This window comes from Mustela putorius, unplaced genomic scaffold (assembly GCF_011764305.1).
Source record: "Mustela putorius furo isolate JIRA1106 unplaced genomic scaffold, ASM1176430v1.1 tig00003859_pilon_pilon_pilon, whole genome shotgun sequence".
Lineage (NCBI taxonomy): Eukaryota > Metazoa > Chordata > Mammalia > Carnivora > Mustelidae > Mustela > Mustela putorius.
In genome coordinates this window covers 9,712,368-9,736,402 of record NW_025422011.1, presented here as the reverse complement: position 1 = coordinate 9,736,402, position 24,035 = coordinate 9,712,368, and the positions used below count along the sequence as shown (strand labels likewise).

General features: G+C 48.7%; 1 protein-coding gene across 1 annotated transcript in view; it reads left to right on the top strand.

Moving 5' to 3' along the window:
• LDLRAD3 (low density lipoprotein receptor class A domain containing 3) overlaps positions 1-24,035 on the top strand; it is a 220,409-nt gene that overhangs the window by 106,316 nt on the left and 90,058 nt on the right. The window contains exon 4 of the mRNA XM_045066018.1: positions 12,813-12,947. Within this exon, the coding sequence (XP_044921953.1) occupies positions 12,813-12,947 (135 nt within the window). The remainder of the gene's footprint in view (positions 1-12,812; positions 12,948-24,035) is intronic.

The following is a 24,035-nucleotide window of genomic DNA, read 5'->3' as shown; positions in this document are numbered from 1 at the left end:
GTTGAATGCTTGGGAAAAAAATCCACCTTAGCCAGAGAATGTAGGTCACTAAGAGGGTAGCAACTTAATTGAGCAAAATGACTCTGGAGCCGGAAAGCCTGGCCCGAGGTTTGTGTTCTGCCCTGATTAAGCTGGGTCGGCTCTGCTTTTTAAGCTCCTTGCACAGTGGTTTCCTCGTCTCTTGAAATGGGGACGCCCAGAGCCTGTTCCCTGGGTCATTGTGGCAATTAGATGAGGCAGTACCTGAAAGGTGTTCAGTGTGGTGCCTGGCAAGGGGTAATTGATTTTGAAAACCCCTAGTGACTTAAAACAAAGCTGTGAGTGATGGAGAGGAAGACCCTATTTACTGGCATTTCACCTTTCGTTTAGGATGTCCAAGGATGTACTTGTTCTGTATTTCACTAAGTCCTTTGGTGAGTGTGTATCAGCTTGATTTCCCGCTTCCAACTGTCCATGGGGATCTCACAGTCTATGGGGGGAATTTTATATATACATGTATTCACGTGTACATACTAGAGAGTAATTCGATGGCCATAAAAACAAGTGTGGTACGTTCTAGAATAGACATTCTAACTGATTGTGCTATCCTACATATTCCCTGTTGTATTAAAGACTGCGTATGATTTAAATGTTTGGATATTGGTTTTTAATTGTCTAAACAACTTAATTATATCCATTCCAAATTCGACTCAGGAGATTAAACTAGCATTTCCCTCTGGCATATCTACCATCTAAAAATAGTGGATTCTAATTCACTGTCTTGAAACTGGTCAGTGAAAGAGAATCCAGCATTTGCCCTCTTTTTTCTCTATGTGTTGCCCTTCTGAGTAATTAAATAGCCACCAGACAGGAAAGATTTTTGTTTTGTTTTGTTTTGTTTTAACTGAAGAATACCAACTAACATGGAAGAATGAGAGAATTAGAGTATCTGTTTTGTAACTTTGGTGAAGAAATGGATCGTCTGTGGTTCATGAAAACATTAGATGAGAAACAGTTGGGGAACTTTCTAGGGGGTGGGTGGGGCTGACCATGCCTGGGACCTGCCGTCTGGTTCTTCACAGACAGCTCTGGATCAACCCTGTACCACTTCAAGTAGAATGTGGAAACCCTTTCCCTCCATAGATCTCTTTATATTCTGATCGTCTGAGATCGTACATCTCCATACATTCAGAACCCAAAAAAGGCAATGCGTTCATTTTTGCTTTGAAGTCTCAAGTGCATTTTGAGGAACTCCAGCAGAAAAGAACAGTCTGTTACTCTGTTTACCCAGAGACTTGCCATTTTTGTTGCTCTTCCTTCATTCCTGATGTTCCAACTCTCCTTCTGGTACCCTTTCCCTTCTGGCTGAGGTGTTTCCTTTAGCCGTTCTTTTGAAGCAGGTCTGCTGGCCACACATCCTCTTAGTTTCCCTTCATCCGACCCTGTCTCGATTTCACCTTCATTCCTGAAGGATATTTTTACTGCATATAGAATTCTGGGTTGACAGTTCTTTTTAAAAGCACTTTAAAAATGCTGTTTCACTTCCTCTGGCTTTCGTGGTTTCCGATGAGAAATTTGCAGTCATTCAAATGGTTTCCCCATAGAAAATGCATCATTTTTCTGGCTTCTTTGAAATTTTTTTGTTTTTGTTTTTTTTTCTCTACTAGTCTAGCTCTCAGCAGCTAAGATGATAGTGTGTCTGGCTATGGGGATTTCTTTGAGTTTATTGTGTCGGGTTCTTTTTGAATCTGTTAAAATTTCATCCTTTTCTGTATTTAGGACCTTTTCAGCTATTCTTTCTTCAAACTGTTTTCAAGCACTCTGTCCTTACGGGATTTGGATAACAACTTAGGATACCTTCTAATTATCCCACAGGTTCCTGAGGCTCTGTTCAGTTTTTAATCAATCTTTTTCCTTTCATTGTTCCGTTTGGATAATTCCCATTAGCCTCTTGTCAAGTTTACTTTCCCCTGTCATCTCCAGTCTGCTTTCAAGCCCGTACAAGGTGTTTTTACTTTTTGTTTTTTTCTTTTAAATTTCAGTTATTGCATTTTTTAGTTCTAGAGGTTCCTTTTGGTTCTTCTTTAGATCTTCTGGGTTCTTTGCGGAGACCCCATATTTTCCATTTGTGTCGAGAGTTTTGTGTGATTGCTGGCTTGTTGGGAGTCTTTCTGGAATTAGCTGCTTTAACGTCCCCATCACGTAATTCCAACATCTGTCTCATTTTGGCAGTGGTGTCTGTCGATTATCCCTTCCCTTGAGATTTTCCTGATTTTTCATAAAGCAAGTAATTTTGGATTATATTCTGGATGTTTCGATGATTATGTATGACACTCTGGGTTTTGTTTCAAGCCTACAGAGTGTGTTGATATTTTTGTTTTAGTAAGCAAATAACTCTATTGGGTCAGGCCACGAATTCCTAACAGTCCCTCTGTGGATAGTGGTTCCCGTCGTTTTCAAGCTGTTTTTGCAGTGTTGTTTGGATCTGTGTTGCCTCTGAACCCCCTCCATTCAGTCCGGGACCTGGACGGTGGTCTGTGAGTTTGGTTCTCAAAGTCTTGGGTGTGCTGATTAGGACCAGACCCATACACGTGCCACCTGGGGATCTGCCTAGAAGTTCATAAATAACTTTATGGAGTTGCTTTTCCAAGGTCCTCCTGCTCCACTGTCTCTCTGATCCTTTCCAGTTACATGGGACTCTGATGGGAGAGCGAGGGAGTAGGAAACCTACCACCACTTCAGTGATAGTTTGAATTTTGTTCTTCCCCAGTTGGGCTGCTCTGGTTTACCTTTCAGAACCTAAAAGAGCTGCCGTGTTTGTCTGCATATTTGGCTAGGCTTTTATTCCAGCTGCATTGAGGGGGAGAGCCAGGGCGGATGTCATGACTGCTTTTGACCTGGAATGGGAGACTCTCACAAGTTAGTCTGAGCATCACAAGGAAAGAGACAGCAGATGTTGTTTGCCTCTGGACGTGAGCCAGCAGGAGCACACATCATCACTGTGAGGTATTTCTGCCTCTGCTTCCAACCTGAATCTGATTGAACCTCTAAATCTGTCCTAGTCAGTTCTGGCTGCCAGTTCTGGCTGCCGTGATAGACGGCCATGATTAGGTGACTTTAACAGAAACTTATTTCTCATTGTCCTGGGAGACCCACATGCAGGGTACTCTCATGGCTGGGTTCATGGTGCGGGCCCTCCCTGGGCCTTCCTTGCTCATGCACACACAGAGAAATGTCCTCCCTGGGCCTTCCTTGCACACACAGAGAAATCCCTTGGCTGCTCCTCTCAGAAGGGCCCTAATCCCATCATGAGAGCACCACCTTCATGATGTCATCTTACCCTAATCTCTTCCCAAAGCCCTCCCCCGCCCCTCGCCCCCCCGCAAGGCCATCCCATTTATTAGGGGTTCGGGTTGCAGCATATGTACTCTGGGGGACATAGCATGCACTCTGAACACCATCCATTAATTCACGGGAAATTGAGGGACAGGGGAACATGTTGGTGGCCCCATGGGGGACCGACTGCCAGATCTACAATGTGGGAGATTTTGCAGGGCTCCCATTTCATCCAGTAATGCATTCTAAGAAAAATTAGAGGAAGAGGGAACCTGCAGACTGAAGGGGACTGAGAGACAGGTCCGTCAAATGCAGTGAACCCATCTTGTTTCAGTCTCTACTCCAGCAAATCAACTGTTAAAAATGTCAAATGTGGTTGTGTATTTGATGATATTAAGGCATTATTGTTAGTTTCTAAAGTGTGAGAATGGTTTTTCTTTGAGAGAGAAAGTGGGGGGAATGTGTGTGCATGAGCAGAGAGAGCGATGGAGGAAGAGACTCTCAAGCAGATGCCACGCCGAGTGCAGAGCCTGATGCAGGGCTCAATCCCAGGACCCCCAAGATCATGATCTAAGCCACCAAACCAAGAGTCAGATGATTAACCGACTGAGCCACCTGATACTCTGTTTATTATTTTTAAAAAGTCCTTATATATAAGGATGTGTGTGTGTGTGTATATACAGCTATATATACACACATGCATATACATATATGTAATATTTAATGCCATATTAGATATTTATAGTAATAAACATAATAATAATATATATAAAGACGAAATCACAATGAGGGGTAGTGGATGGGGGTTCAAACTGAAATAAAATTGTCAGTAAGTTGATAATTTTTAAAGCCAGGTGATCAGAACATGGGGGTTCACTATGCCAGTCTCTCTTTTTGGGTATTTGAAGTTTTCTGTAATAAGACCAGACTCCTGGCCAGAACCGAGATGGCAGGGTGGCCTGGGTGACCTCCGTGGACCTTTGATTCAGGCCAGGGCTCTGCTGCTCTTGAGTTCAGCGTAGCTGTGCCCAGAAGAACTGCCACGTCCTAAACTGTGTTTCTTCCATGGCTGACAAATTCTTCCTGTCCCCCCCGACCAGCTGCCTGGGTTCGCCAGTGTATCTGTGGTTTTTGTTCATAGAGCCCCTCGGCGCTACCTTAGTCCCGTGTCGGCCAGATTCAATGCATCGAATTTCCTCGGCGGCATCCTCAAGGAGCCAGGCCTGCGTCAGATGAGCTGGGGGAGAAGAGCTTCTCAGTAACGGGACTCTTCCGCCCAGTGCTCCAAAGCCCCCTCATCAATGTCTCCTTAAAGACACCTTCCATCTGCTTAAATGACCTGCAGCTTTGGGAAAACACCCCTGGTTTCCCAGGGCTGGGCTGGCTCATTCGCCTGCGTGTTCACACACCATCTTGGGGTTTCTCCAAACCAATGTCACCAACAGAGAGACCTCCCCAAGCACCCTGTCAAAGAGTAATTCCTTCCCGCCCAGTCTCCCACTCTGTCTCCTCCCCCTGCCTCACTGTTCTTAGTCCGCTTTATGTTTATTCCTTGTCTTCCCGGCCACACTATGACCTTGTGAGATGGTATTGTTGTCAGGTTCACGGCTGGAGTCCCAGGGCCAAGTATGGAGTCGGGCTCAGACCTTAGCCTGCCGTATATGTGTGTGGAAGAAATCACACTTCCCATGCTTTCCCTTCATGGCAAATTGACCTGCCTGTCTCCGCACTAGAATGCGAGCTCTCAAAGAGTCCAGACTGGGTTTTCTTTTCTCCCCTGTGCCCAGTAGAGTGCTTTGTTTAAAGGCAAGAGTCCACAGGAAATGTCTGTTGAATGAGGGGGCCAAGCAGCTAATCGAACTAAGGGTTAAAGCAGGAAAAGAGGCCGTCAAGATGTATTCCTAACCCACGGACATCTTGATCCTCTTCTGGGTCTCAGATGGATACCCAGAGGGCGTGTGTAGACCGTGCATTGCTCATGCACCCCAGCGCCCGCCTCCTTTCAGATTCTCCTCTTCTCCCCACGATTTCGGTGCCAGACCTGTGCGAGATACGGCAAAGGACGTGCGGATGGGGCAGATACAGGACTGTGGCGTTGTTGAGATTACACTCCAGCAAGAGAGACAGAGATACTCACATCCAAATACGGGGTTGGCTGTTGGGAGTGCTGTGGGAGCCAGTGAGTGGGGAGATGGTTTCCTTCTGGTCTCCTCAGTGGGAGCTGTTGAAGGGGATGGACCTAGGTGGATGGGCACCATTAAAAGCTGGCCTTACCATTCCACAGAAGTGTTCAGGCTAAGGGCCCAGGCAGCGGCTGGGGGGGATGCAAACTTCAGGGTGGAGAAGCCACTCCGTTGAGGACTGTGGAGCGCTCACGATGCACGTGGCACATTTCTATATGCTTTGCATGTATAATTTCATTTGAGGTTGGTAATGTTATTACCCATCCCCAAAAGGTTTTGTTTATGTATTTGAGAGAGAGCAAGCCCACACAAGCAAGAAGGAAGGGGAGAGGGAGAAGCAGACTCCCTGCTGAACAGGGAGCCCGATGCAGGGCTAGATCCTAGCACCCTGGGATCATGACCTGAGCCGAGAGGGCAGGTCACACCACCCAAGCGCCCCTGGAGATTGTATTTTATACCTAACGAGGAGCGCTTGAACCTGAGCTGAGTGCAGGGTGAGGAGAGGGAGAAGGTCAAATGTGGTTGGAGTCTGAAGAGCTGGGACAGGGTGGTCCCTTTACCAGGAGTGGAGGCACAAGAACAAGAGAGGCGAAGTCATCCGTTTCTGACATGCAGGGTCTGAGGTGAGGGGTATTCAGGCCACAATGTCCTGGGGAGTCAGGGGAGTGATGTTTATCACAAGAGGGAAGGTCTGGGAAGCCATCCATGGGAAGGCAGTGATTGAAGCAGTGAATTTGGACACAAGGCAGGCGTGGGTGTTGGACAGGAGGTGGGCATGGCCAGGAAGCCTTTATAGGGAGGAAGAAACAAACTGTCACCAGCAATGAATCAGAATTCTGCCACTGGCACCCAGTGGACTTGAGAGGGGTTTTGAAAATTCGAGTCCTCCAAGCCCTTAGAGACTCTGCGGGACTGAGGACTCTGCCTTCTGCCTCTGGCCCAGAGTGGTGAGCCTTTCTCCTCGTGCAGACTCAGAAGAGGGGCTCGCTCCAGACCGTGGCCACACGTGAGCCACGCTGGCCCGATGGCCCGTTGGGCTTGCTGGGAGAGGCCTTGTGGAGCAGACTCGGAAAGGCAGGCAAGAACTCGCAGCTCACGGCACTCAGGCCGCCTCTTTGAAGGTCGGGGCTGTGAGCGTTTTCCCGCACAAAGGGAGTAGTGCTTGTGAATGGGACAGTCGACTTGCGGAGGGGCTCAGGGCCCTCCATGCTGGAACAGAGGAAGGCTCCGGGCAGCTCCGTCTCCCCCAGCTGCCTGGTTTCCAGGGAAATTGGAGCTGGAAAGCAGAGCTCTCTCTGGAGGCCGTGAGGTTGGGCTGCTGGTTGGGCGGCTGGGTGAGGAAGTGAGCAGTAACCGCCTGGGGATGGGGAGCAGATGGGAAGCGAGCGAACTGGTGATGGGGAGTTTCTCCTTGATGTGTTTTATGAAGAACCCTTTGAGGTGGAAGAGGGGCCGACTTCACAGACTTTAAATGGATTAAAGGCGACATTTCCTACATCCTGCTGGAGACAGATTGCTTCATTTCCTGTCTTGAAGCCGGTCAGCTGCTTTTGGGCAGCCGCAGTGGACCCTGGGTCCTTCTCCTTCAGATGTGGTTGGAGTAAACACTGCCAGTTGAATTAACCACGGAGCTTAACCTTAACTCCTTCCTCTCTCCCCCCTGGCAGGGAGAGACGCACTCTCTTTCCTGAGGATTGTGGGCTGGGAAACAGATCTTCAGATCCCTGTGTTTGTTGTGCTAATAATAACCGAGGAGCTTTTGAGTCTGCTGTTGAGTTTTTGAAATCGACTCTACAGACAATCTTCTCCATCTTTATGGAGATCAGTCAGTCTAGTCTAGATCAGTCTTTCTAGTTAACCGAGTAAAGTAATAACATTTTTTGGTGACGGGCAAACCTTTCCAAAAACAGAGGAGACATCCTTTGGATGGGTTCAGTTATTGCTAGACAATACCGAGACATAACATCCTAATGTAGGAAGTATCTCCTGCTCGGTTTATGAGTTCTGCATTGAGCAGTTACTCTTTTAGGGTCCTGGGTAGGGTTCCATGGGACTACAGGAGCCTAAAGACTCGACCCCTGTCCGCCCAGAGCCTCCAGGGTTGGTCCACCGTTGTCCTGGGCACGCTCACCTTCAAGTTGGCTAAGCCTGGCCAACAGGTTCAGAGGCCTTTGAAGAAATATAGTGAAACTTTGGGGTAGTGGGGTGCTCCCCTCTGGTTAAGCAAGTCTGCCCAATAGCTGGCCACATTTATGGCTTCAAGGACCGTGGTTGACAGGGATCTCTCTGGGAAGTGTTGCATCCTGATTTTTTCAGTGTTTACCTTCATGGGCGACAGTTCGGGGCCATTCTTAGGAATGTCCATTTTTAGACAAGGCTGTAATACAGGGCTGCTTTTGGCCCCTTTTAGAGCCCACTGGTTTCTTTTGAAACTATCTTAAGCTTCTCTGCTTTTGGAATTGTTAAGGCAGCTTTTTATAGCTCTTCTGTCTCCCACCGTACCTATCTGCCTTCCTCTCTTGCCGGCGGTTGGTCTGCGGAGTGACAGGCAGCATCTCTCCCGCCTGATTTGCTGTGGCCATGGGTATGGGCGTGCAGACCTTGCTGGAATTTATGTAGATGGGGAATCAGCAGATCCTGAAGGAGGTGAAGGCTCCAGGACCCTTCCAGAAGGAAGCTCCCCACCCTCAAAGGGCATGCACGTGGCTTTTTTCCCCCCGGCTTGCTGCTGGGTTGGGGGAGTGTTCCTGTGGCCTCCTCTGTCTCTGTTTCTCTGTCCTCCCACTCCCGTCCCCCATGTTGGGTGGCGGTGAGGATCTGCTGTTTTATGAGGCGCTCTTGGAATCAGGAGCTACCCCAGGTGTGGTTGAGCGCCAGCCTGGGCCTGGGTCGTCTGAGCAACTGGCCATCGAGGTGGGGAGGATACTAAAACAGGGGTTTGCGGGCCAGATGGCATTTTGTGCGGGAAGAGTAAAGGAAAGGGAAAGAAGTGATCCCTGAAACATTTCTGCCCCGTGAGGCACTTCAGATTTTTTAGTGAAAACTTTCAGACATACTGAAAAGGCAGCGTAGAATTAAATGAACACCTTTGTCCCCAACACCCCGCTTTTTTTTTGTTTTTGTTTTTGTTTTTTTAATTTTATTTGTTTGAGAAAGAGAGTGCACCAGCAGGGGGAACGGCAGAGGGAGAGGGAGAAGCAGGCTTCCCGAGGAGCAGGGATTCCCATGATCCCAGGACCCTGGGATCATGACCTGAGCTGAAGGCAGATGCTTAACTGACTGAGCCACTCAGGTGCCCGCCTCGCCGCCTCCCCCCACTCCCCACAACTGCCAACACACTTTTAAAAATCACATTACCAGGGTGCCTCAGTGGCTCAAGTCATTTGAGCGGCTAAGTTGTTTTCCGCTCAGGTCATGATCTCAGAGTTGCGAGATCGAGCCCCATGTCTGGGGTTCTGTGCTCAGCGGGGAGCCTGCTCTGCGGGACTGGGGGCGATTTTCTCTCTCTGCCCCTTCCTCTCCTCTCTTGCTCTCTCAAATAAATAAATAAATCTTTTCAAAAAATCACATTGCCTGTTGTTATATTGTTATAATTATATTAATTATAGTTAATAATAACTTCATTGTTAATAATATAATAATGTTATAACTATAGCTGTAACTGATAACACTGTATTGTATACTTGAAAGTTGCTGAGAGAGTAGATCTTAAAAGTTCTCATCACAAGAAAAAAAATTTGTAACTACATGTGCTGATGAATGTCAACTAGACTTACTGTGGTGTTCATTTCACAATGTACACGAATGGTGGATCATTACTTTGTACACCTGAGACTAATATAATGTTATACGCCAGTTTTACCTCAGTGAAAAAAATTATGTTCCCATTTTGCCTTATTTGCTTTAGATTTTTAAAATACAATGTTACTAGATATCATTGGAGACTCACAGTATATACCCCTTCCCAGATTCTGTCCTTCTCCCTTCTCTCCGGAGGCATCTGCTGTCCTGAACTTACTTCACTCCCGTACTACCATAGGAGTGATATTTATTTATCTTGACTCTAGTTCATTGATTTTTGGGGTTTTCTTTGGGTTGATAGATTTTCTACTACTCTTCATCGGAGGTCGGCAAACTATGGGTCCTGGGCCAAATTTGGCCTACCCCCAGTTTTTTAAATAAAGTTTTATTGAAACACAGTCGTTCCCTTTGCTTATGGATTTTCTGTGGCTGCTTTGCATCACCACGGCAAAAGCTGAGTAGTCCTGATAGAGACAAAGGCAGAATGGTTGGCAAAGCCTTAAAAATTTACTAGCTGGCCCTTGATGGGAAAAGCCAGCCACCTCCTTCTGTAGAATTCTCTTGTACCAGTGTAGCACATGCATCTGTTCTCCTGTGGGTGAGCATCTGGGTCATTTCTCATTTTTTTTTTTTAAATTTTACAAACAGGACTTCAATAAACATTTGTGCTCCTTCAGGATTCTCCCTGGAGTGTGTAGCTGGAAGCGAAATTGCTGGGCTGGAGGGCATGGGCACCTTTTTATTGGGCATTACTAAATTGGTCTCTGAGGTGGATCCCCCGATCTGCATTCCCCATCAGTCGTCCCTGGGACCGTCTCTCCCTACATATCCTGGCCAACAACCTGGTATTTTAAGACCTGAAGTTTGGCCCGTCTGCTGTGGTGGGAGTGGTGCTTCATTACCAATGGCAACTGCCATTTTTTCCAGTTGTTATGGACCATTTGCCATTCCTCTTGTGGCCACTGCCTGATGGTATCCTTTGCCCATTTTCGACTGAGTTGTTTGCCTTCTTCCTCTTGCGTTCTGAGCGATCTTCATATAACATGGCTGCTAGTCCGCTTGGTTATATGCATTAAAGCCAGTCTGTTTATTTGGTCTTCAGTGGGTCTGGATTCTTTACTGGAGCTGTGTTTTGAGGTATCGTCAGTATTACTTCATCTTGATGATGTATCTGATTTGTCTAGACATGTTCACGCACACGCATACATGTGATGTATATGTGTACATGTGTGTGTGCATGCGTACACAGATGACTTCGTTTCCTTGGGTGAGTGTGCAGAGCTGAAAAGGTGTGAGGCTGAAGAAAAGTAGGTAGATGCCAGCCCTGTCAGCAAGGTTGATTGAGCACAGATCCCCCCACCAGGACGCTCACGTATGTGTGCGACCACCCCATCCTGGAGTAATTAGAGAACCTTTCCGAGGCTGTCTGTCGGAACGAGCCGATTGCTGCTGACACTTGGGCTGCTAGCACGTGACCCACAAGGTCTCAGGGCAGCTGAAGGCCACCACCACGGGATGCCAGAGGGTTTGGAGAGCTGCCCTGGACAGAAACCGAACGTGATTTGTGGTTTGAGCCTCCCCATTTTGGTTTTGGCTGAAATCAGACCTTGGTTTCTTTCTGATCAAATTGAACCATCCTCTGGCCCACGGTGATTGAAATAATTAAAACTTACATTTTCAGGCCAGACCACTTTGAGGTGACTTTACACTGGTCCATTATCTTCAAAACTGAGAGCACTGGCTTCTGCATCCCTCTGCCTCCTCTGACCTTTCAAGCCAAACTTTCTGAGTTAAATAGTTAAAGATAGTAAAAAAAAAAACAAAAAATCCCAGAAAACCTCCGCAGTCCTTTGGGTTTCTGAAGCCCTGTGAAGTCTTCAGCCCTTTGCAGCCTCCATCTGTGTGTATTTTAACAATAGCTCAGTGAAGCGTGTGGGGAAGGTTTATTATAAATGCCATCTTGCAGTGGGGTCCGCTGAGGGACACCACAGCTGACTTGCCCCTGATTCTATTGCAATATCCGTGCTGGGCCTGGCGCCCCAACTGGTGCTCTTCCCACCACATGCAGTGCAAGTGTGGACTCACTCATTCCCCACAGCCAGTATGTCCCCTCATCACCGCGGTCCCCAGTATCGTCCCCTGTATTGCCTTTGCAGGGAGGGCTGTGCTCATGGGACCGAGACAGACATAGCTAGGGAATTGTGCCAGACATTGTCGGAGCGTGTGCCGGGAGTCAGATTTTGCACTGCACGTTTGCTCACATGTCATCTCATCTGATGGGCAAATTAATGCTCTAAGCGGGGCTGGCTTCACGGGCCTGTCACCTGCGCAGATACACGGGGCCCAGGCTCCGCTTGGAAGGGCTCCGGGCTTGCCCGTATGCCATTCTTGAATTTGTAATTTTTGAACAGCTAACCCTACCTTTTTTTTCGATCTGCACCAGGCCTCACAACTTGCATAGCCAGTTCAAGCTATAGGCAAAGACGCCGAGGCTCAAAGAGGTGAAGTAATTTGCACGGGATTACACAGCTCATAACCAGCAGAGCAGGGATTGGACTGCTTGCCACTTTGCTACTTCATTTATTGAAAGTAGAGCTCAGGAGTGAGCCTTGTTTGAATTGCACTGCAGGGAACACGGGAACAAGGTAAATTGTGCTGTGGAAATAACTTATCTATGGAGATTTGCTTGTGTGTGGTTAAGTAGCTCTTTGTGTTGACCTCACACTGGCCAACACTTGCCCCTCTCTTCCTTGAGGGGAGGGACCATGCCTGTCATTGCTTTTGAGGTTCTGAAAGTGCCTAGAACAGGGAGCCAGACAGGGGTGCCTCTCAGGCTGACCAAGTGCATAAATGGGCTTCTTTGATTGCAAAGAAATGGAGACCACTGAGTTTACTGAGTTTACTGAGTTTATTGTGTTTCCTGAGTTTACTGGGGTGAGCCGTGAAGATATCTGAAGGATTAAGAGACCAGTCCATAGTTCTAGAACCAGAAGAATCCATTACAGCTCTTGGACCAGATCATGCCATCACCCCCCGGGTAGCAGAGGTTCATGGATTCCCTGACTCAGCTCCTCCTTGTGGCTTTGCTTCTCTGTGCAATGTACACTCCCAGCCGTTTCACTTGTGACTCTCACAGGAGATGCTGGTTTTGCCCCAGGCCTTTCAGAGGCAGCTGAGCCACCTGGAAGTTAGCTGTGCAGAGTGAGGCATTACCTTCTGGCCGCATTGGTGTGCTTACAGGGCACTGCCTGGTGACTCGGGAGAAGGAGCTTTCAGAATGGGGCAGGGTAGGTCCTATCCTCATTGGCTGGCCAATTTTCCCAGGATGGTCTTTGAGTTCACCCTCTTAGAAGATGAGCTCACTGCTTCCCGAACAGGGCACACTCTGGCTGAAGAAGGTTCTCGGGGTTCCCGTGAGCTCACTGCTTCCTGAGCAGGACACACTCCTGGTTCTGGGAGTTCTCCCTGGGACTTGCTGGCCTCCTTGGTGACCTCTCTGTCTTCTCTTCATAGCGGCCAACCCTCTGCTTTGCTCCACCGCCCGCTACCACTGCAAGAACGGCCTCTGCATTGACAAGAGCTTCATCTGCGATGGGCAAAATAACTGTCAAGACAACAGCGACGAGGAGAGCTGTGAAAGCTCTCAAGGTAGGAAGCCTTCGAAGCTTTAAAAAAAATAATTGCCTCACCACACCACAGTAACACCGAAAGGAAGAAAACCGCAGGCATGCCCCCTCCAAATACAACAGCCACATTAACGTCTGCCTTTTACCCTGCAGGCCCTGTAAACAAGCGTTTACTGGTAAAGCACCTTACCGTTTTGGATTTCGTATTTCTCCTGTATGAAGGACCATGTATTTGTTTTCACTTCAAAACTGTAATTCACCCCTGCTGGGTTGCATACGGTCATGGTTTTCTAGACTGTTGCATTGTTGGGGGCCGCCAGGATTGTCTCCTTCCCCTGCTTCCCTTCTTCAGGATATATTCTGCAGAGTGGGACATCTGCACAGTTCATGGCTTATACCCCCACACGCAGCTGTTGGAAACAATTTTTTCTTTTCTTTACGTGAGTGCTAGCATTGTCTGTGCCTGTCAGTTTCACCTTTGTATCCAGGGTAGTCACTGCTGTTCTGGTTTTTTTTTTTTCTGTTTTTACTAATTTAGTAGTCATAGAATGATTGCTCCTCAAATGCTTTAATTTGCATTTCTCTGATTATGAGCAGAGTCAACATTTTCCCCTGTGTGTTTGTTTACTACTTTGTTCCCTCTTATGTGAATTGCCTGCTCTATCAGGACTCGATCTCAGAGGAATTTTGTGGAATCTGAAGGGATGCGGTTGGAGGGGAGGGGGCTGGAAAGGTGAGCTTTTTAGGGAGACCAGAAGGATACAGCAGGTTTGTATCCCTCCTCTGTCAAAACTGATCAGGCACTTTTCTTTACTCATTGACTCTAATGGTAATCACATTTTTTCAGTGATTAAAAAATAGAGAGATTTAAAAGTGCACATCCATATTAAGGCATCGTAAAAAGCACATATCTCTAATGCAAACTGGTATGATCTGTGCGCGGTCACTACTTTTTTCACTTCATAGTCTGTTGCTGTGATTCGCCCACATTATTGATTGCTGGTAGAGTTTATGTGTTTAGACTGTGATTCGGTGTTCTGCTGTGTGTACCACAGTTTGTAGATTGAATAAAATTGTAAACCAGAAAAGCAGGAGATATGGGGCTAACTGGTTAGCTCATAGGTTGGGAGGCAGGATAGATGGAATAAGCTCAGTGAAGTTACAAGTAAGTCCTTATCAAAGTCCTGGCCTTTATTTTGGCTGATGTTTATTATGTTATTAAAAATGAATGAATGAGTGAATGTGAATGGGTCATGTGGAGGCCATAGGGGAGGGTAGGTCACACATCAAGGATTATGACCAGTGCAAGTCTGTATGCCTGAGGTGCATAGATAAGAAAAGACAAAATGCTTATCAACATAGATTTTTGCCAAAATTTGTGCAGAGGACGGCTCTGGGAGGTGAGTCTTGGGTAGAATTAACTTCTGATTATCCTCGTGTAGAAAATCTTGTCTGTGAGTTTTCCCTTCACCAGTGATTCTCAAAGTATAATCCTGAGACCAGCATCACCAGCATCATGTGGGAACTCTTTGGAAATACAGAGCTCAGGCTGCATCCCAGACCAGCATAATCAACCCAGGAAGGGGGCCCAGGGCTTTGTTGTAACAAGCCCTCCAAGTGATTCAAATACACAGTAATCCTGAGAACCACTGTTTCATACAAACTTTAGAGAGGTTTCTAATCTTGCTGTATGCCTGGGGATTTATTTATTTTTTTCTTTTTTAGAGAGAGAGCACAGAAGCGAGTGGGGGTGGGAGTGGAGAGAGTGGGTGAGAGAGAATCTCAAGCAGGCTCTCTGCTCAGTGTGGACCCCAGTGCAGGGCTCGACCTCACAACTCTGAGATCATGACCTGAGCCAAAATCGAGAGCTGGATGCTTTACCAACTGAGCTACCCAGGAGCCCCAGGAAGCAGTGTTTAATTAGTACCTTATGTGGTATTGTAGCGTATATGTGTTTAAGTTATGCAAGTTCAAGTATCCATAATCTATTAAAATAATAAGTATTTTGCTGTTGTTTTAACAGAATCGATGATTCTGTTGTTCCCTCAGTGGGAATCCAGACCTGCTGGCTGCTTGGCCAGTCCGCAGTGCTGTGTTCCTCCTACAATGTGAGCATCCTACTGCTCTGGGTGTGATTCTAGCACCAAAAGGTATGCTTTTCTCCATCATGTAGTTCCTAAATGCAAACTGGCTCCTCGTTTTGGTGCTTGAACAAAGGATTACCGGGGTACCAGTGCTGGAGGCAGACCTAATTCATACTGGGGTTTGGAGAGACTGAGTTTCATGCAGTGTCTTCTTGAAGAATTACAGAGGCATCTTGACTAGACAAAACATGGTCTTATACAGCACAGGGTTTGGCCCATTGGCATCCTAGTAACCGTGAACACTGAACAAGTCTTACACCAGACGCTGTGCTCAGCACCTTCTGCCTGTGAGCTCATTTAGTCAGAAAATATCCTATCTGCTTCTGCTGGGCTTCCAGCCCTTGAAAAATGCGTCTTTGCTTTCACTTGATGTGGGAAAAGAAAATTATATTTTATAATGTTTATTTGGATGGAGTGGAGAGAACTGGCCCAAAGACAGGAAATAGGGTGCTTGAAATACTTTTCTTCCGACTCAGTGGGGGTATGAAAAAGCACTTTAGAGACACCAGCTGTGTGTGCCTCTCCTCCTCTTCTGACTCGTCCTGATTTAGTTCCCTTCTTTCTCCTTGGCCTTCAAAACTAACAACAGACTGTCAGGACTTGGAAGTGGGAGTGGACCATGAAAGTGCAACCATTACCATGCCTTTCTGTTCCATCCGGGATATAGTAGAGATCAAAGAACACTGTCGTGCAATGGATTTTTAATTGGGGATTCATTGATTTGGAGACACAGCCTGTTCGACAGGTTAATTCCAAAAGCAGGCTTGCATGTGGCTTTTCTGTTTCTTAGGAACACAGCTGGGAGTCAGCAGGTACTGCTGGGCAGATAGGGTGTGGCCAGGACTCAGGTAGCCTCAAAGATGTTGGAATCAATCCTAATTCAACCAATGGATTCTTTCAAACTTTGGATAAATGCCCGAATGGGCCAGGCATCCTGCAGTGATACTCACCCCCTGGGGTTCAGGCCCCAGGATCGTCCCATTTTTTGAATGGGATCAAGACCTTGTGACTTGTGTGTGTTTTTTTCCAAATTGTGGCAAAATACACATAATGTCAATTTACTACCTTAACCATTTTTAAATGTGTAGTTCAGTGGAGTTAAGTATATTCACGTTGTTGTGCAACCCATCTCTAGAACTTTTTCATCTTGCAAGACTGAAGCTCTGTCCCCCATTGAACAGCTCCCTGTTCTCCACTCCAACCCCCGATGACCACCATTCAACTTTCAGTTTCTGTGAATTTGACTCTGTGATAACGCAGTAAGTGGAATCGTACAGTATTTGTCATTTTGTGTCTGGCTTCATTCACTTAGCAGAACATCCTCAAGGTTCATGCATGCTATAACGTGTGTCAGGATTTTCCTCCTTTTTAATGAAGTCTGGATAATACTCCACCGTATGTCGGTACCACAGTTTGTTCATTCATTCACCCGCTGATGGACATTTGGGTTGCTTCTACCTTTTGGCTGCTGTGAACTTGGGTGAAGAGATGGCAGACTCTGTTTTAGTCAAGTAACGGCACAGTTGATTGCCACTTCCAAGATTAGATCAGAAAAGACTCTGGTGTCTGTTATGCTTATGTGGATGGAAACCGACTGCCATCTTGCAAGCTGCCTTGTGGAGAGGCTCCCATGGCAAGGAACTGGGTAGGGCTCTGATCCAAAGCCAGGGAGGACCTGAGACCTGTCAGTGACTGCCTGAAGGAGCTTGGAAGTGGCTCCTCGCCCAGCCCAGCCTTGAGCTGTCTGTAGCGCTGACACGCACCTGGACCGTAACCTTGTAAGAAGCCTTGAGCCAGAGCTAAGCTACTTCTGGGATTTCGACCCCATGGAAACGGGCAGATAATATGTATTTGGGTTTTTAAGCCTATGCATTTTGGAGTAATTTGTTATACAGTAATGAATAACTAATAAAATGAATACCTTTTAAGTGGGTCCCCATTCTGATTGCTGACATCACAGAGAGCTTCTGAAGACTCAGGTGACGGTGAGAGGGCTGGGCCTGGGAACGCAGATGCATAGCCATCACTCTGTGCACTGAGTAAATGGCAGGTACCGGCGTAAGCATGGTACCTGTATTTTTCTATCCGGTGCTGCAAAGTTCCTGGAGGAGAAGGTACTATCCCAGAAAATGACACCCATTTCTGCACAAAGAGCTCGAGGAGCACACAGGTTGTTCATGGTTCTCCTGTGTCCGCGTAGCGAGTAAATGCTGAACCCAGAATGGCAACAAATGCACATTCTTTCTGTCACCTTGTGACACGACCATCTGGTTATCCCTCGCGGAGGGCCAGGAGCTCCAGGTGGTCCGTGCACGCCCAGCCCTCTGTCCTGTGAGCTCCAGGGGAACGCTTCATTCGAACGCTGGCCCATTTCCCCTCGGTTTGTACTCAGGCTTTCCTTTCAGGGGGGAAGACTAATGACGCCTGTCTGCCTTCCCACTCCGTGAGAAATGCTGGAGAGTTAAGCATTTCTAAAGAAGCCACCAATGCTAGGAGAGTTAATTGAGTATTTTGGCAATTGGATTGCAGTTTCTTTATCTTGCCTGCTGTATCCTGGTGATAACGCTCAAGGAGAATTTGGAAGGCTGGTTGAGAGGTTTGGCACCTCCCCAGAAGCGAACAGTGACAGCTTTGTCCTGTTTCTTCCTTAGAAGTGTGTTTGCGTGTGTGTGTGTGTGTTTGTGAGAGAGAGAGAGAGAGAGAGAGAATTGAAGGAGGGAGGGAAAGAGAGAGAGAGCCAACAAGCAAACCGTACTGGTGTTCTGTCAGTGGACATGTCCTGGGGTACCTCCATGGGCCGGGCCTTGAGCTGCATACAGAGGGTACAGTAATGACCTTGGTCTCTCTTGAATTGTGTTCTGTCCCCAAAATTCATACATTGAAGTCCTAATCGCCCCCTCGTGCCTCAGGATGTGACCTTCTTTGGAAATAGGGTCAGTGCAGATGTAATTAGTTAAGATAAGGTCCTGCCGGAGTCAGGTGGGCCTCTAATCCAGGCTTACTGGTGCCCTTCTGAAAAAGGACACATTTAGACACAGACACACAGGGAGAACACCATGTGAACCTGAAGGCAGAAACTGGGGGGTGCTCCATCCATGAGTCGGAGAACTCCAGAGATTGTCAGGAAGCCAGCCCCAGCCAGGGGAGGAGGCATCGAACAGATCCTCCTTCCAGCCCTCAGACGGAGGCAGCCCTGCCGCCATCCAGCCCCCCGGCCTGTGAGACGATAAATCTCTGCTGGTGAAGCCATCCGGGGTATGGTGTGCTCGGCTCGCAGCAGCCCTGGCAGACCCCTCCGGCCCCCAGGAAGCCACACTCGGGCAGGGCACAGCTGTGCACTGTGTGTGTCCGACCAACAAAGACGAGAGGTGCTGGAGAGTGACCAGAGTCCCGGGGCCGAGAGAGAAGTGAGAGCCTATGGCATGTGGAGGGGACGATGGCTGAGAATGGATCCTCTGGGGTGCAGGGAGGTGCTGCTCTGCCTGGTCTTTGGGGTCACAGGGTTGCGCCTGGCCAAGTGGACGTCTCCCAGCTTGTATTTCGAGATGCTTGTCTCCCGGCCAGGGTGTAAGGCAGGCCTCGGTAACTCCACATTCATGGCCGTGCTGGAGCTGGAGACAGCGAGGCAGCGCCCCTCCTGGGGTCTGACCGAGGCCATCAGCAACTCGCCTCCCAGGCCCCTGAGGATAGTTGCACTCGTGTCTTTCCCCGGCTAGTCCCAGTGCCCCAGCCAACCTGAATCCGCCAGCAGCTGCCTCTGGTTGAGAGCTGGAGCCCAGGGTTCCAGTGAATAAATACGCAGCCCCAAGAAGGAAGAATTAGGGATGGTGATTGCAGCTTACCCTCCCCTCTCGAATAAACACCCCAAAGAATGCCGGAGAGCCGAGGGAATGCAATGAGAGGAAACCAAGTGACTGAGCAGCCAAAGATCGTTTCTAGAGACATCGTGGAGGGCACGAGATGGGAGATTACTAGTTTTTAATGGTAATTTTTTAGGCATGAATGGAAAAGACCTTATGTATTTAAAAAGATGGTGGTCTGGATTTAGGGGATTGAACCCAAAACGTCGCAGCCTCCAATTCGATGGGCAGTCAGGATTGACTATGAAACTTGGACCACCAAGTGCTGCCAAGAGCGACATTAGAGAGGCCCTAGGAGAGAGCCATCACCGCAAAAGAACTCATTGGGCTTTGCTTAGAATGAAGTGGCTGGAGGTAACTCTTCATGGCAGGATTGTGGGAGCCTTTTTTTTCCCTCTTTTAATTAGAGAGTTTGAGAGCCCAGCTGGGCTAGGAAAGGCAGAGACACTGACTTCACTGGGAGGATGAGAGACGTTAGTGGCCGCCTCTCCGTGCCTGTGGGGTTTTCGTCTTCATGAGTATTTGCGTCATGCAAGCTTCCTTTCCTTGAACCAGTGCAGCAGGAACTTGAGGACGTCTGAGCTGTCCCTCATTGAGAAGCAAGTCGGACCCACCCTCCTGTCAAGGCTGTAATTGCTTCCTGATCTTGTCAGCCCCCCGGGGGTAATCTCCAGAGCCGTTTCTTGAGGCTCCCCCCCCTGCTCACGCACGTCCCTCCTTCTCTTAGCTCTCCTGGCTTCTGGCTCCCATCTGTCCATCTGTCCCACCCTCTCCTTGGCACGTGGGGACGTCCAGCTGGACCCCTGAGACGGTAGACCCCGTGTGCAGCTTGCTGCTTGGTTGTGCAGGGGACTTCTCTCTGTCCTGCCCGCGGACAGCTTGTGGCCCTCCGTTCCCTTCCCCCCACCCCTTCCCCCAGCACGCCATTACTTCGCTAACTCTTCTTGATACTCCTGCCCACAAACCCTGCGCGGAGTGCCTCCTGTTGTCTGGCCCCACCCAGGTTCTGGAAGAAACACACAGCTAGATGAGATTAAAATTGCTCCCAGTCTGCAAGGGGGAGACAGAAGGCCCTACAGATAATTACCCGAGAATGTGATAAATGCCACAGCAGATGACTGAGTGGCACCCCGTGGGAGACATGAGGGCATGACTGGGACAGTGAGAAATGACAGCTTCACTGGAGGAGTATGGCAGGACTGCAGAGAAGTCTCTGCACTGTCTTTAAGGATAAATAAAAATGGACCCCGAAACAAGCAGGAGGCCGGGCATCCAGCCAGAGAGGGTAGGGCAGGAGCTAAGTGTGCATATGTATGTGGCGGGGTGGGGGGGTGCGTGGCGGGGCAGGAAGCTCTCAGGGTGGGTTGGAGCTGGCCCGTGGAGACCCGCTCCCTGCATGCTTCGCTGGGAAGGTGGGGCAGAGGAAGACCATCAGAGGAAATGAGGTTCTCATCTCCGGTAAGGGAATTCCTAGGAGGGGCCAGTTTTCATTGCAGACAAGGAGAATTCTGATTCTCTGTGGCTATTCTCCGGCTCTGCTATCCCTCCAAGCAAAAGTCTGATCAAGACTTGGGAAACTATAAATGAGACTGTGGAGTAATAGATTCTGTGAACTCCCCAGGATGAGAATTGTTTGGGAGGGTCGATGACCGTGGGCTGGAAGTTCCCCATCCCCTCCCCGTGACTGATAGCTTGAGCGCCCTTCTCGGGTTGTTCAGTCCTGTGATTATTTTCTTCTTTGGCCTCAGTCTGGCTACCTGGGAACCCTGGCCTGGGAGAAGTGGAAATGTGTCCCGATGTTGCAAATCTCTTATCACGTTCTCCCAGATCTTCCTGGAGGATCTCTTTCTCATTTCCTCCTTGTTGCTGTCTGAAAACCCAGCAGGTATCAGTCCCGTTAATCGGTGGTTCTGAAACGCTACAAAGTGACCCATAGCCATGTTCTGCTTCCCTGAGTTTTCTTCCGTGAGATCTTGTCCCTTCTGTAATTGCATGAGGTGCTCAGATAGTCCCCTTCTATGGAAGGTCTTCAGCAAAGGGCACTCTGCTGGGTGCTGTGAGACGTCAGGAGAATTCCTGGGAGCTGCTCCAGTAGCTTAGTTGAGAGACCAGCCAGGAATGCACAGCCAACACTACCAACTTGAACAATGTTGCATGAACCCTTGCATTGGAAGAGTCTGAATTAATGTGCTCTGTGTTCTGGATACCAGCATATGTTAGATAGATCGTGTTAGCTGCCATGACCTTAGCTCCTTCCCGACTGTGTACTCCACTCCCGACCTTTGGAAGGACCAGCCCTCCTTGCTCCCAAACTGTCCCTAACCGCCTAAGCCACTATGGACCCAGTGAGGCGTGGACACGTGACGCAAAGTCAGTCTGTTCGTGGGCCGGGCAGCAGCAAATCGGAATGTTTCCTTCAGACTGTCAGCCTTAAGAGGCTGAGCAAATATGGAGGGACAGGGCCACATGGAAGCCACAGCTGTGAAGGATAGAATTCAAAGTAGGGGGTGCATGTCTGTCTGGAGGACCCGTCTGAGAGGCCACAGGCGGTGGCCCCCCAGAGAGAGAAGGAGACAGTGTTGGCTTTATCCTGCAGGGCCCCCCAGTTCTCAGCCCTGGTTCCCATGTGGCCCAAGCCTCTGTCTCCCAGCCTAAACCTTCCCTTCTGCGTGAGCTGTGATAAGCATCGTCAGCCATTCCCCGAGTCATGGGAGGCATATGTTTCATACTCAAACAGGAGGGAACAGGAAGCTGGGAGAGGCAGAGAAAAGAGGGAAGCGTGCAAATGCTTTGGGGACCTTTAGGACCAGCATCCAATGTTTCTTCTCTGATTTTTTTCCAACAAGAGGTTCTTAGTTTGGAAGACCTGTGATGGTCCGGGGACTCGGTATTAGCTAGGAGACTGGCTAAGTACGGTAGCTAAAATAAGGTGGAGGTGATACTTTCAGTTAAGTGCCTTAAGTAAGAGGAAATCTCTCACACACTATACCCCAGCGATGACAGCCTGGGCCAACAGGGCGCTCTGCCCTCCTCAGCGCTCCCAAAGTTGCTCCAGTGACCACAGATTTCCAGGCATCAGAAAGAAGGAAAGAAGGAAAGCACGAGGACCGGCCGCTTCATCTTTATTCATAGTCTGGTGACCTCAGCTTAGTCCCCTGCCCACAGCTGGCTGCACGGGAGGCTGGGCATGCCTTCTTCATCGCCGTGGGCGCTCACCGGCCCGGCTAAAACTCCGCAGTATATGTTCGGAGAGGCAGGAGAGGAGCGAGCGGGTGCTTGCGGAGGGGTGGTGAGCCTGTGTCTGCTACAGGCTCTTGTAAACTGAGCCAGGAGATCGAGGCAGCTTTGTGCCCTGTGGCTTTGGGCCTGGCCACCACAAGACCCCAGACTCATCGGAGTGGCAATTAGGGATTTGCTTCCTGGACCTCTCAACCAAACGAGCCCGAGTGTCCCGGGGCAGCCCCTTTCCGTCCGGGTGCCTAATTGGAAAGGCACTTGACGTGCTTGTTTCTTCTTTCATGGACTCCTTTATTGTAAACCTGTCGTGTGACCCTCTGAGAGCCCAGCTTTTACCTTGATCTCGGAGTTTGATCAAGGTGATAGTTAGTCTTCAAATGACAGGAACCTGACTTGTCGTTTGCTTTTTCCGCAGAAGCCGGTGGGCCTCAGATCTGGCTCACTCTGCATCTGAAGGAAATCTCCAAGGACAGATGCTTTGTCCTCACTAGCTGATTTGTTAGGCAGCCTTTCCCTTGTGGCTCAGAACGTTTTATTTATTCATTTTTCTGACTGTTCTGGTCTACCAGTGCCTGCCTGCTTCCCTTCTGGAAATACGCTGTGTCTGTGGGGAAGTGACCCTATGGGGCTTCCCTCCCCACGGCACATCTCTGCGCTGTCCACAGCTAATTACTTCTCCTTCTCTTTCTCCCAACCTCGGTGTGGCCATTTTAAAGTATGTCCATAAATTCTTTGCCATTTCTCTCATAAGAGCTGGAGCCCCTGTTCCTTCCCCTGGACACTGGGCCAGCGTTTGGGGCTATTTTTTCTAACAGAGCATGGTAAAAGTGATGCTCTGTGACTTCCACAGCTAGAAAAGAAAGGGAATGTAGCTTTTTCCTTGCTCTCTGGAAGAGTTCCTCTTGAAAGCTTCAGCTGCCTTGTAAACAGCCCATCTGCCCTCCGGCTGCCATATTGTAAGGAAGCCCAAATCAGTCTACACAGAGAGACCATGGGGAGGCCCATGGAGAGAGAGCGGTGTCTGGGCAGCCCCCTTACCTGAGACCTCACGCCAGCTACTGCTCATTTCCTGAATTCCTGAGCCATGGAAGCTCTGAGAGAGAATAAAAGCCGTTAAATTTGAGGATGATTTGTTATACAGCAGTAGCTCATTGGAACCCCATTCCATCAGAAGTTTCTCTCTGAGCTGTTGACTTGAGCTGCTGATTGGTTCAAACCCTTCATTGGGCCCCTCAGTTTCTAAGAGAGCTTTCACATGCTTTCACAAGCTTTCCTTGTTTTTCTGAGCATGCTCTCGAACATGCTGTCACACATGTAGGCCAGAAAGGCTGCCGGCCCCAGAATCAGCTGTGTCCCATTACAGTTGCACGAAGCTGTTCCTGGTCACCCCGCAGTCCCATCCCCCGGGGGTGATCATACTTAAAGTGTGATCTGTGGAGGGTGTGTCGTGTGCTTCTCATGGAGGCTTGAGTCCTAATCCCTGAGCCACAGAAACCTGGGGGACCTTTATTTTCCTTGGCCAGCCCTGGGCTAGGCACAGAGGAGACAGAGAACATTAGATGGGAGAAAGTAAAAACAAACAAAAATAAAGAAATCCATGAGGTTTTGGGTGTGAATTTTAGGACCAAGACCTCTCTGTCAGTCACGTAGCAACTCTCCCAGACGCATTCGTCATACAACAAACACATGAAGAGCTCAGACTCTGCACAGGGTCAGGCCGCGGCTGTCCCTGCTAGTAGCTCTGTGGCTTTGGACAAGTGACTTAACCACTCTGAGCCTCTTCAACACCAAGGTGACAAGGCCTGCCCCCAGGATTGCTAGACAGAAAAGTGAGAGAAGGCTGCTGAGCACTTAGCTCCGAGGAAGGTG